This window comes from Bos indicus x Bos taurus, chromosome 3, assembly GCF_003369695.1.
Source record: "Bos indicus x Bos taurus breed Angus x Brahman F1 hybrid chromosome 3, Bos_hybrid_MaternalHap_v2.0, whole genome shotgun sequence".
Lineage (NCBI taxonomy): Eukaryota > Metazoa > Chordata > Mammalia > Artiodactyla > Bovidae > Bos > Bos indicus x Bos taurus.
Genome location: NC_040078.1, coordinates 51,431,197 through 51,444,580, shown reverse-complemented (window position 1 = coordinate 51,444,580; position 13,384 = coordinate 51,431,197). Strand labels below are relative to the sequence as shown.

General features: G+C 39.2%; 1 protein-coding gene across 3 annotated transcripts in view; it reads left to right on the top strand.

Moving 5' to 3' along the window:
• The window catches only part of KIAA1107 (KIAA1107 ortholog), a 93,669-nt gene that overhangs the window by 29,920 nt on the left and 50,365 nt on the right, over positions 1 to 13,384 (top strand). For all 3 annotated transcript variants that reach the window (XM_027536529.1, XM_027536527.1, XM_027536526.1), the window contains 2 exons: positions 655 to 772; positions 12,911 to 13,000. In XM_027536529.1, the coding sequence (XP_027392330.1) occupies positions 655 to 772; positions 12,911 to 13,000 (208 nt within the window). The remainder of the gene's footprint in view (positions 1 to 654; positions 773 to 12,910; positions 13,001 to 13,384) is intronic.

Sequence of the window (13,384 nt, the reverse complement as noted above, 5' to 3'; positions counted from 1 at the left end):
TTTTGAAGTAGAGGTAGTTCTTAAAATATTTTCTATAACTCTCTATACTGTATATGGTACTAGACTCATAATAAGTGCTCTATAAGTCCCATTGATTTTAGTTGAATTTCTGTTGGTTCACAGATCGTCCTAGCCATAAATCCATGAACAGAAACAGGAAGAAACTAAGTGATGAAAAAGAATATCAAACTTGGGAAATTTTTTAACTTTTCAAGTCAGATGTTTGTGAAGTGGCTTCAATTTTGGTGTATAATTTATAATAGTATTACTATATTTAAATGTGTATCTATATTTAAAGGTATATCTACATTTAAGTATAAGTAGAAATATATATTTCAGAGCAGAAAGAATTGATGATTTTAAAGTTTCATTTAACTTTGAATTTACCACTTAAAGATTTCTCTCACTGTTACTTTCTTTCAGTAACTAATCAAGATAACCATGTGGAAAAACATTTTGCTAGTTTTAGAATACAATGGACATGAGTTTGAGCTAACTCTGGGAGATAGTGAAGGACAGCCTGGCGTGCTGCAGTCCACGGGGTTGCAAAGAGTTGGACACAACTGAGTGACTGAGCAACAACAAGAATACAAAATTTTGAAATATATATACTATTAAAGAAACTATTTTTTGTCTTGTTTTTCTCTTTTAAAGATATTTATGACTTGGAACCTGCATCTGAATTAGGAGAAGATTTACTGAAGCTTTATGTGAAACACTGTTGCCCAGATATTGATATTTATGTTGACGGAAAAAGTTTTAAAGCTCACAGGTAAATAGGCATGTGATTAATTTGGTATTCTGGTTGTGACAGTAAAGTGTCAGGGTGGCTGTCTTTTTCTAGCACAGTGGTTTTCAAGATCTGATTCACATAGGCTGCAGAGGTTCCATGGAGATGCCTCAGGAGGTCTCTGACGGGAAGAGTTTGGACCATAGACAGGATTTTCTATCTGCAGTTTCACACATGCACAGATGACCCACTGAGACATGTGCACATGCTCAGCTAGAGCAGATCTGTGCTGTGCATTGGGCATGAACCTAAGATTTCATTAGAAGAAAATATACTGTTGCCTAAAATGGATTTGAAAGCCACTGAAAATGTCATTAAATGCAGTTTTTAATTTCATAGTCATTATGGTATTGAAAATGATTATTGCTACATGAATGACATTTTCTCTGAATGCATTTTGGCTCAAAGTCTTTAATTCTAAATAGATGATTCTCATGAATAGCATTGATTAGGAGGTTTAATTTTTCAGTGTACTTTTTAAAAACCATTATTCTGTAGAATTGGGTTGCTTAGGCATTCCAGGCTTTTAGAGTTTAAATTAAAGCCTGCTGCCTGTTTAGGTCAGGCTCTTTTTTTGTAAGTAACTAAAATCTGCTTAAAGAAAGAAGAGACGTTAATAAGAAATAGAGATTTTTTTTTCTTGGAACTCAAGGGAAAGAGGTACAGCTGGGCCTCACAACAGACTAGAATTGGAAAGCTGAGGAACCCAGAGTTATCCTCCCTGCCTCTTTGTGTTTCAAATAGAATGTTAAGTTATTCTGGTACTGCGGAAGAGGAAGAAACAGACTATTTTTGCAGAGGCTAGAAGCAGTCTTGTAGGTTCAAGGGTGCACAGCCCTTAATGAAGTTAGCAGTGGGTTTAGATTACAGAAATCCAAGCCAAACAGTAGCAATGTTTGTACTCTTATACTGGTTTTGCCACTTAATTGACTGAAGTACATTGCTAAACTCTTAAGACTGCCAGTTTCCATCAGACTGCCATCCAAAGTTTGAATTCTTCTTTCTGAGAACACATATTTTTAAAATATATATACACATTTTCCTATTTTTTATGAAATCCCCATTATATATAGTAAAATACAGAGTGTGGTAGAGATTTATTTATATATTTTCCATATTATGGATCTGTATTCTCCATATGTGGGAATATAAATATACATATTCCCAAATTGTATGTGTGCATGCCTTTCTTTCTTCTTGGTTAGTGTAGAGCGACAACACAATTTTACTTTTAAAATTAATTTGCTTTGAGTTTGTTTTATGCCAGATTTTTCTTGAAACTTATGGAACCCTAGGACTATTGTTGTCATACTGGGAAAGCAGGACTCTGTGACCATTTGCACTATGTTTTCCAACACTGTCTATATTTGGCTTCTCCCTGTGTACTGCCTGACAGTGGACTGTTTTAATAGCTGCATCTAGAATATTAGGACAGCTCTTGCTACATTTCTGGCTTATTTTGTTCACCTAGTGATAAAAAAGAAATTTATATTAACTAGAAAGGCAATTTCCTGAGGATATGTTTCAAGAAGATCTGGCTTAAGTTCTCTTACTTGGTTGGCACCCTTATATGAGTTAAAGTGACAGATTCTAAATCCTAAGATTACCTTCCTATTCCAAACTTGAACGTTTTTCTGTTTGTACCTAAAATTTTATTATTCAGTTCAAAGATTATTATATCAATAGTTCAGAAAACACAGGCATACTTCGTTTTCCTTTATTGCACTTTGCAGATAATTGTGTTTTTTATGACTTGAAGATATGTGGCAGCTCTGCATTGAGCAAGGCTGTCAGCACTATTTTTCCAACAGCATTGGCTCACTTCATGACTCTGTGTCACCATTTTAGTAATTCTCACAACATTTCAGACTTTTGCTTGATCCACAGCCCAATACCTGGAGTCCTTTATTTGCTGCAAGATGATCTGATGCCAGTCACTTGCTTGTGGTGGCACAACTAAGCTAAAGAAGTCATTTATAACTGGGTAATTACGAGTGTGTGTTCTGTGTTGGAACCTGTCTGCCTGGGTTTGAATTCCAGCCTCACCATCTTTAGCTGTATGAATTTGGGGAAGTTATTTAATCATTCTGTGTTTTAGCATCCTCAGCAAAGATGGAGATTATAATAGTACCCATCTTAGAGAGTTATTACTGGGTTTCCCTGATGGCTCAGTGGTAAAGAATCTGCCTGCCAGTGCAGGAGACTCAGGTTCAATCCCTGGATCAGAAAGATCCCCAAGAGAAGGAAATGGCAACCCACTCCAGTATTCTTGCTTGGGACATCCCATGAACAGAGGACCCTGGTGGGCTATAGTCCATGGGGTCACAAAAGAGTTGGACATGACTTAGCAACTAAACAACAATATATAGGGTCATTATGGTGATTAAATTACTAAAAGCATTTAAAGTACTTTGAACAATGCCTGGCACGTAGTAAGTACCATGTAAGTGTTTGCTGTCATCATCCAGGTAATAGGCCTTTGATATGAGCTTTTGTATAGATAGTAGCAACAGCTTGAGTGTCCTTTATTTATGTGGGACATGCAGAGAAAGGTGATTTGAATCACTTGCATTTCTCCCCAACCCAAGGAGCAAAGGGATAGCAGTAGACTTCCTACACTGTTCTGTCTCTACACAGGCCTTACCCTCATCACAGTGTTACTTCTCCACTCTTCCCACATCTTAGTTCTTGCTTATCTCCAAAGGAGATAAGAGAGCTTTTTTCTCCTGCTCAAAGGAGAAAAAGAGAGCTCTGTTTATTTGCAGGCAGAGAGATTATAGTAAAAGGACTCATTAGAGTTCATGGATCCCATTTGTTAGTTACTGCTTTTCTGAGTGTTGCTTCCTGGAGTACTACAACACATTACTCCTGTTGTGGATTTCTGTGACATCACTTTTCTGCCTGAATTGCTGTCAATCACCAGATGAATACCATCTGTATACTTGGCATTTCTCTCTACTTGTATTTCCTCCTGTCATCTTTCAGTTCAGTTCAGTTCAGTAGCTCAGTGGTGTCCAACTCTTTGCGACCCCATGAATCGCAGCACGCCAGGCCTCCCTGTCCACCACCAACTCCTGGAGTTTACCCAAACTCATGTCCATCGAGTTGGTGATGCCATCCAGCCATCTCATCCTCTGTCGTCCCCTTCTCCTCCTGCCCCCAATCCCTCCCAACATCAGGGTCTTTTCCAATGAGTCAACTCTTCGCATGAGGTGGCCAAAGTATTGGAGTTTCAGCTTCAGCATCAGTCCTTCCAATGAACACCCAGGACTGATTTCCTTTAGGGTTTAGCCTACCTCAAATTATCCACCTGATCTCTCATTTTATCGTGTCAATTATTATCCTATTATTTTCTTAATGAAATTTAATCTGTATTTTTAAACTCATTTATTTGTTGTACTTCATTATTCCATAATTAAGATTCTCTCATATTACTTTATTGAAAAAGCAGGGCAGTGATTTCCTAATTTTAACTTTCTAACACTTAAGATCCTATATCCCTTCCAAATACCTTTTTTATTTTTTTCTTCAGTGCCTGATATTATACCATCAGACTTTCATTCATGGGGTTAAGATGCTATCAAATCTCCCTTTAAAATGTAGATTCTCTAAGGCTTCTCTGGTGGGTCAGTGTTGAAGGGTCCACCTGCCAATGCAGGGGACACGGGTTTGATCCTTGGTCCAGAAAGATCCCACATGCCATGGAGCAGCTGAGCCCATACACCACAATTGTTGAGCTTGTGCTCTGGAGCCTGGAGCTGCAACTACTGAGCCCATGTGCCACAACTACTGAAGTCCCTGTGTCTGAGAGCCCGTGCTCCACAAGAGAAGCCACCACAATGAGAAGCCAGCACACTGCAGCTGGAAAGTAGCCTGCTCACCACAGCTAGAGAAAAGCCTGTGCAGCAACTAAGACCTAAGGACAGCCAAAAATAAATAAAATTATTTTTATTTTTTTAATGAAGATTGTCTGAAACTACAATTTAATAAGTCAGCACTGAGTTAGGAGATGAGTGTCCTTCAGTCAGTTCAAGACACTAGAGTCACTCAGTCGTGTCCAACTTTTTGCAACCCCATGGACTGTAGCATGCCAGGCTTCTCTGTCCATCATAACTCCCAGAGTTTGCTCAAGCTCATGTCCATTGAGTCGGTGATGCCATCCAACCATCTCAATCGCTGTCATCTCCTCCTCCTGCCTTCAATCTTTCCCAGCATCAGGGTCTTTTCCAGTGAGTCAGTTCTTCACATCAGGTGGCTAAAGTATTGGAGTTTCAGCTTCAACATCAGTCCTTCCAAAGAATATTCAAGACTGATTTCCTTTAGGATTGATTGGTCTGATCTCCTTGCAGTCCAAGGGACTCTCAAGAGTCTTCTCCAACACCACAGTTCAAAAGCATCAATTCTTTGGCGCTCAATTTTCTTCACAGTCCAACTCTCACATCCATACATGACCACTGGAAAAACCATAGCTTTGACTAGATGGACCTTTGTTGGCAAAGTAATGTCTCTGCTTTTTAATAAGGTTGGTCATAGCTTTTCTTCCAAGGAGCAAGTGTCTTTAAATTTATGGCTGCTGTCACTATCTGCAGTGATTTTGGAGCCCAAGAAAATAAAGTCTGTCACTGTTTCCATTGTTTCTCCATCTATTCACCATGAAGTGATGGGACCGGATGCCGTGATCTTAGGTTTTTGAATGCTGAGTTTTAAGCCAGCTTTTTCACTCTCCTCTTTCACTTTCATCAAGAGGCTTTTTAGTTCCTCTTCACTTTCTGCCATAAGGGTGGTGTCATCTGCATATCTGAGGTTATTGATATTTCTCCCGGCAATCTTGATTCTAGCTTGTGTTTCATCCAGCCTGGCATTTCACGTGATGTACTGTGCATTTAAGTTAAATAAGCTGCGTGACAATATACAGCCTTGACATACTCTTTTCCGAATTTGGAACCAGTCTGTTGTTCCATGTCCAGTTCTAACTGTTGCTTCTTGACCTGCATACCGATTTCTCAGAAGGCAGGTCAGGTGGTCTGGTCTGGTATTTCCATCTCTTTCAGAATTTTCCACAGTTTGTTGTGATCCACACAGCCAAAGGCTTTGGCGTAATCAATAAAGCAGAAGTAGATGTTTTTCTGGAACTCTTTTGTTTTTTCAATGATCCAGTGGATGTTGGCAATTTGATCTCTGGGTCCTCTGCCTTTTCTAAATCCATCTTGAACATCTGGAAATTCACAATTCACATACTGTTGAAACCTGGCTTGGAGAATTTTGAGCATTACTTTGCTGGTGTATGAGATGGGTGCAATCATGTGGTAGTTTGAACATTCTTTGTCATTGCCCTTCTTTGGGATTGGAATGAAAACTGCCCTTTTCCAGTCCTGTGGCCACTGCTGAGTTTTCCTGATTTGCTGACATATTGAGTGCAACAATTTAACAGCATCATCTTTTAGGATCCTTAGTCTATGCAGTATTAACTATTATAGACCTGTGTGTGCATGCTAAGTTGCTTCAATCCTGTCCGACTCTTTGCGACCCTGTGGGCTGTAACCCATTGGGCTCCTCTGTCCAACGGATTCTCCAGGCAAGAATATTGGAGTGGGTTGCCATTGCCTCTTCCAGGGGATCTTCTCAACGCAGGGATTGAACCCTCATCTCTTTATGTTTTCTGCATTGGCAGGTGGTTCTTTACTACTAGCACCACTTGGAAGCCTAGTCTGACTAATTAGCTATATAATCCTGAGTTGCTGTTTAGTCACGAAGTTGTGTCTGACTCCTTTGCAACCCCATGGACTGTAGCCCGCCAGGGTCCTCTGTCCTTGGAATTTCCCAGGCAAGAATACTGGAGTGGGTTGCCATTTCCTTCCCCAAGGGATCTTCCCGACCCAGGGATCAAACATGAATCTCCTGCATTGGCAGGTGGATTCTTTACCACTGAGCCACAAGGAAGGCCATATTCTTGAGTACATCAGCTGAAAACTTTTTTCAGAAGTATACACTTTAGTAGTTCAGAAGTTAATCTGAGTTTTGATTCTGGTTGCACCATTTATTAATTGTTGAGAAGTTACTTAATCTCTCCAAGTCTCAAATTCTTTATCTGTAAAAGAAATAATGATAGTAATTATAGCATAGGATGGCTGTGAGGATTGAATCAGGTAATGTACATAAAGTACTTAGCATGGTACTGTGGCACATTGAAGCATTCAGTGAACATTAGTTGCTAAAAGTATGTATTAGCTATCTGAGAGGCAGGCATTTTGTTGTCTGTTCTACCTTATCTTACAGTGGAGGTTGGCAAACTGTGGCCCAACCTAAAGAATAATATGCAACAGGGACCTGAAAAACCTAATATACTTATATTTTTATTTACTATCTGGCCCTTTGCAGAAAATTTTTGCTGTTCCCTCCCTTACTAGGATTGCCAGGGAGCATTAATGAAATAATTATAATAAAATTCCAACTTATCATGCTATAAAGTGGGTTATGAATCTCTCAGTATTAATTACTTTATTAATGATAAATGGTGAACCCTATCTCTTAAAAGGTTTAAAATAATAAGTTAGATGTGGGAGCAATAGAGAGAAAAGAGGTGAGATTCTAGAGTACCATGGGCCTTTGAGAGAGGCTGCAGTGGGGAACCAAAGCCAGAGAGAGTGGATGCCTAAAAGGAAAGAAGTCACCTAGAGTAGAAGCGCCTTAACGGAACATGACTAAACCTGCTTTTCACATGGTCTCTGCAGAACATGCTGACATGGTAGGCAGAACTCTCAAGACTAGGATGCCATTCTCTAGTATATCTGTAACATTTCCATTCCTATCATTGAGTTTGTGTCTCTTGAGTCACTTGAGTTTATTCCCAAACCTGTTTGATGCCATTTGAATTTCTTATTTTGATAGCATGACTTCATGATATATCATATAAATCAATGATACATGAAATATAAAAGAATTGTTGTTCCAGTGAAAACTAGAGTGAATGTTTTAGAAAGCTTAATAAGGGAGAGGCATTTTAAAAATTGTTATTGAATTCAGTTTAGATGAAACAATACAAAAACTTGAGGGGAAATTATGAAAATCTTAAATGATTCTATACTTCAGATTGCTTCAAAAAGTTTTAAATTTCTTTTTTCATTTTAGAGAAGTTTGAATTTGAAATCATAGACAAGGTGTATAAGTGTAGTTTTTGCAAGACATAAGAGGCATAAATCAGCGAATTCACATTAAAAAAAATAGATTGGCTTTATGGTCAAAGATTTGTGAATAAATGCATACTTATTTTCTAAGTTAGAATAAAATGAATATGATATAGACAAATCATTTAAAAAATTCGCTTCTAATTTTTTGATTAACCAGACAACTATCAGTCTTCATTGTACTAGATAACAAGGCATCCACTCTATTTTTACAACTCACTTTTAAAACTTAGGTAATCCTATGAAAGCTGTAGTCAGTGTATGTTAAGATGAATGTCTCAAGAGAACGCTGACTTACCATTTTTAAAGTTTACATTCTTTAAAATATTTCCAGAGTGTCATGGGTGACAGCTCCAAAAAGTTTGGATTCGCTGATGTGGGTTTAACCCTTATTCAGTTATGTGGAACTGACAGAAAAAAAAAAAAAAATATATATATATATATATATATATTTTTTTTTTTTTCTTGGAGCAAGAGTACTTAAAAAATAGTCCTAGTGAAAAATTCTATATTTAGAGTTTCTCTGAGTAATCCAGGCCATTATTATGCCTGGAGTAATGAATCTGGTTGAGCTAACATCAAGAAGTATTGAATAGCAATGTACTATAAAGCGAGAGTAAGGGGGAAATTAGGGCACCTCTATAGAGCCAGAAGCAGCCTTGTCAGTTGAGATTACATTTAGTCAAAAGGAGACAATAGTTTTTGGTGTGTTGGAAAATAAAAAATCTGCTAAAATTTTAACACATGTATCTACAACATATTTTTTTTTTAAACTGAGGCTTGAATCCAATTAAATAGGAATGTTTTCATAAGTTTCTATCTTAAGAACAGTGTAATTGTTTAAGCCTCAGTCGCTCTTAGTCTTACTTAAATGGAAATGGCTAGCATGCAGCAATTAGTTCAAGTCTTCCATTTAACTGATTTTTTTGTGTACTTGTCCTGTTAATTACTGAAAAGAATGTTGATGTCTCCATCTCATCCTCTGTTGCCCCCTTCTGCTGCTGCTGCTAAGTTGCTTCAGTCGTGTCCGACTCTGTGCGACCCCATAGACGGCAGCCCACTAGGCTCCTCTGTCCCTGGGATTCTCCAGGCAAGAATACTGGAGTGGGTTGCCATTTCCTTCTCCAATGCATGAAAGTAAAAAGTGAAAGTGAAATTGCTCCGTCGTGCCCAATTCTTAGCAACCCCATGGACTGCAGCCCACCAGGCTCCTCTGTCCATGGGATTTTCCAGGCAAGAGTAGTGGAGTGGGGTGCCATTGCCTTCTCCTCCTCCTGCCTTAAATCTTTATACTCTGTGACAACCTAGAGGACTGGGAAGGGGAGGGAGGTGGGAGGGAGGCTGAAGAGGGAGGGGACATATGTATCGATTCATGTTGATATATGGCAAAAACCATCACAATATTGAATTCTGTATGGAACAACTAATTGGTTCAAGATTGAGAAAGTAGTACAACAGGGCTGTCTACTCTCACCCTGTTTAATCTGTATGATGAGCACATCATGAGAAATGCTGGGCTGGATGAATTACAAGCTGGAATCAAGATGGGTGGGAGAAACATCAACAACCTCAGATATGTGGATGATACCACTCTAATGGCAGAAAGCGAAGAAGAACTAAAGAGCCTCTTGATGAGGGTGAAGGAGGAGAGTGAAAGAGCTGGCTTAAAACTAAATATTAAAAAAAAACTAAGATCGTGGCATCCGGTCTCATTACTTCATGGCAAATAGAGAGGGAGAAGGTAAAAATAGTAACAGATTTCCTCTTCTTGGGCTCTAAAATTACTGTGGATGGTGACTGCAGCCATGAAATCAAAAGACAGCAGAGACATTACTCTGCCAACAAAAGTCCGTATAGTCAAGTCTGTGGTCTTCCCAGTGGTCATGGATGGTTGTGAGAGCTGGACTGTAAAGAAGCTGGAGCACTGAAGATCTGATGCCTTCAAAAACCGTGGTGCTGGAGAAGACTCCTGAAAGTCCCTTAGACAGCAAGGAGATCAAACCAGTCAATCTTAAGAGAGATCAACCCTGAATACTCCTTGGGAGGACTGATGCTGAAGCTGAAATTCCAGTTTTTTGGTCGTCTGATGCGAATAGCTGACTCGTTGGAAAAGTCCTATTGCTGGGAAGGATTGAGGGCAGAAGGAGGAGAGAACGTCAAAGGATGAGATGGCTGGATGGCATCACCGATGCAATGGACACAAACTTGGGCAAACTTTGGGAGATGGTGAGGGACAGAGAGGACTGGCATGCTGCAGTCCATGGGATTGCAAAGAATCAGACACAACTGAGCAACTAAACAACATCACAATATTGTAAATTATCCTCTATTAAAAAAAATGAACTCGAAAAAGAATTCATATACAATCAAATGCACACAACTGAGAGTCTAATTTGATGAGTTTTGACAAATACTTAAACCTGTGTAACTCCCACCACAATCAAGATACAGAGAATTTTTATTACCTAAAAAACTCTGCTGTGTCCATTTGCCATTAGTACTGTCCTTCTCTCTGTTGTTGTTATGTAGTTGCTAAGTTGTGTCTGACTCTTTTGGGACCTCATTGCCCACTAGGCTCCTCTGTCCATGAGATTCTCCAGGCAAGAATACTAGAGTGGGCTGCCATTTCCTTCTCCAGGGGATCTTCCTGACCCAGGGATTGAACCCATGTCTCCTGCATTGGCAGGCGGATTCTTTTCCACTCAGCCAGCAGGGAAGCCCTCCCTCTCTCTATCCTCAGGCAAAAACTGAGTTTCATATGCTTATTTTCCATCTGTATTTCTTTGGTGAGTTTTCTCCTCATATCATTTGCCCATTTTTAATTGGACTTCTTTTGTTTTCTGATTGTTGTGTTTTCTAAATTATAGTTTATTTTACCTGTCCTAGAATTTCATATAAATGATCTCAGACATATTATTGAACTTCTTTTGCTCAGGAAAATGTTTTTGAACCTCATCCTTGGATATTATGTATATCATATTTCATTCAGTTTTTATTGCTGAGTAATACTTACATTGTGAGCTTCCCTGGTGGCTAGCAGTACAGAATCCACCTGCAAATGCAGGAGACATAAGAGACACGGATTCAATCCTTGGATCAGAAGATCCCCTGGAGTAGGAAATGGCAACCTGCTCTAATATTCTTGCCTGGAAAATTCCATGGACAGAGGAACCTGGTGGGCTACAGTCCCTGGGGTCACAGAGAGTCAGACACGACTGAGCAGCTGACATACACACTGTATTTAGGCTAGGTGTAGATCACTTTAATCCAGTCAAGGATTGAGCTCATTCAAAGCTGGACTTCAGTTCTAAAAGCGGCTTATCTATTTCCTGTTCATTCTTCTTTCAAAGATGTAGTCCTTCAGAGTCCAACTGAAATTCTGGGACATCCACCAAAGTCTCTCCTCTTTTTTGTTGCTATTGTTCAGTCACTAGGTCCTGTCTGACACTCTGTGTCCCCATGGACTGCAGCATGCCAGTCTCCTCTGTCCTCTACTATCTCCCAGAGTTTGCTCAGACTCATATCCATTGTGTTGGTAGTGCCATGAAATCATCTCATCCTCTGTTGCCCCCTTCTTCTCCTGCTCTCAGTCTTTCCTAGCATCAGAGTCTGCCTGTGAGTCAGCTCTTCACATCAGGCGGCCAGGGTATTAGAGCTTCAGCTTCAGCATCAGTCCTTCCAATGAATAGTCAGGATTGATTTCCTTTAGGAGTGACTGGTTTGATCTTCTTGCAGTCCAAGGGACTCTCAAGTGTCTTCTCCAATACCACAGTTTGAAAGCATCAATTCTTCAGCACTCAGCCTTCTTTATGGTCCAGCTCTCACATCTGTACATGACTACTGGGAAAATCATAGCTTTGACTGTATGAACCTTTGTCATCAAAGTGATGTGTCTCCTCTTTGCTGGATCCCAAATTCCAATTTGTGTGCCTCCAAGTCTGTAAAGATTGCCAGAAGCAATCTAGATTCAGCTTCTTAGCTTCTCAACCTTACTTTTGCTTTCGGATTGTGTGTGTGTGTGTGTGTGTGTGTGTGTGTGTGTGTGCGCGTGCACGTGTGCGCATATATTTTTTTCCCCCTTATCTTTCCAAGCTATTCAGCAGGAGGGTTAGTCAGAGACAACCTAGTAAGCCATTGCCAGAAGTGTCTTTTTATTCTTCTTCTCCCCTTCCCCTCTTCAATCCCAGCCCCTGCTAGAATATTCACATTTTAGCTGTACCTAATTTACTGTTATAGTCCTTAGACTAGTGCCTAGCACAGAATAGAAGTCAGTAGGTATTTGTTGAGTTAAATAATGGATGAATTAACATTCTATCTGAGGAGATAGAATGGACATTCAAAACAAAATATTTTTCCTATAATTTTTCGAATTTAATAGAAAGGTATCCATGAGCATAATTATGCTGAGTTTTGAACTGGTACTCAGGACTTTTAGAGTTCTAGTCTCTTATTGATATTTCCCCAAGGTCTTAACATCATTTGATCTTTATTTATCCATTTGTAAATAATCTGTTATTCTCTCACTCATGAAAATTGTTATTTAAATTTAAGAGCTTTCAATAGAAAAAATTAAATGGGATTTCCCTGGTGGCCTAGTGGTTAGGATTCTGGGCTTTCACTGCTATGGCCCAGTTTCAGTCCCTGGTCAGGGAACTGAGCTTCTGCAAGCCACATGGTGTAGCCAAAAAGAAAAAGAGAGAGAGAAAAATTTAAAAGATGAAAAAAAAACCTGGAATTAATATTCTAATGAAGCAATCAAAATACTTTGGTATAAGTTTAGGCTTGTAATTTCTATTATTAAAACCTACCAGTGAATACAAATGACAGGTAAATTGTTATCATGTTTTAAGAGATAAAGATGAAAATTTTCATAAAAAATTATATTTTGCAATTATGCATAAATGTTTGTCTGTGTTTTCTCCCCCTCTTCCTTTAGAGCCATTTTAAGTGCCAGATCTAGTTATTTTGCTGCAATGCTGAGTGGCTGTTGGGCTGAAAGCTCCCAGGAGTGCGTTACTCTCCAAAGGTAAGCATAATTTTACAAGGAAGCTTGACTGCAAATGATTGCAAATAATACTTCATACAGAGCGCTTTTCATGAATCTGATTTCCCTGTCTGTTCAATGAAATGTTTCTCATGTGATGGAATTCAGCAAGTACACTTTCTGAAAATGAGAGGAAGTTGGGAGCATTTAGTGATAGAGATAATGTATTACTCTTCTCAGACATCCATAACAAAATACCACAAACTGGTTGCTTTAAGCAACAGAAATTTGTTTTCTCACAGTTCTATAAGGCACCACCCAGCAAGGTTGGTGCCTGATGGGAGCTCTTACCTTAGGTCCGTTGAATGTGGACAGGCACCTTCTGCTGTATGCTCCAGTGACCCTGTTTTTAGTGCATGGGGCTGG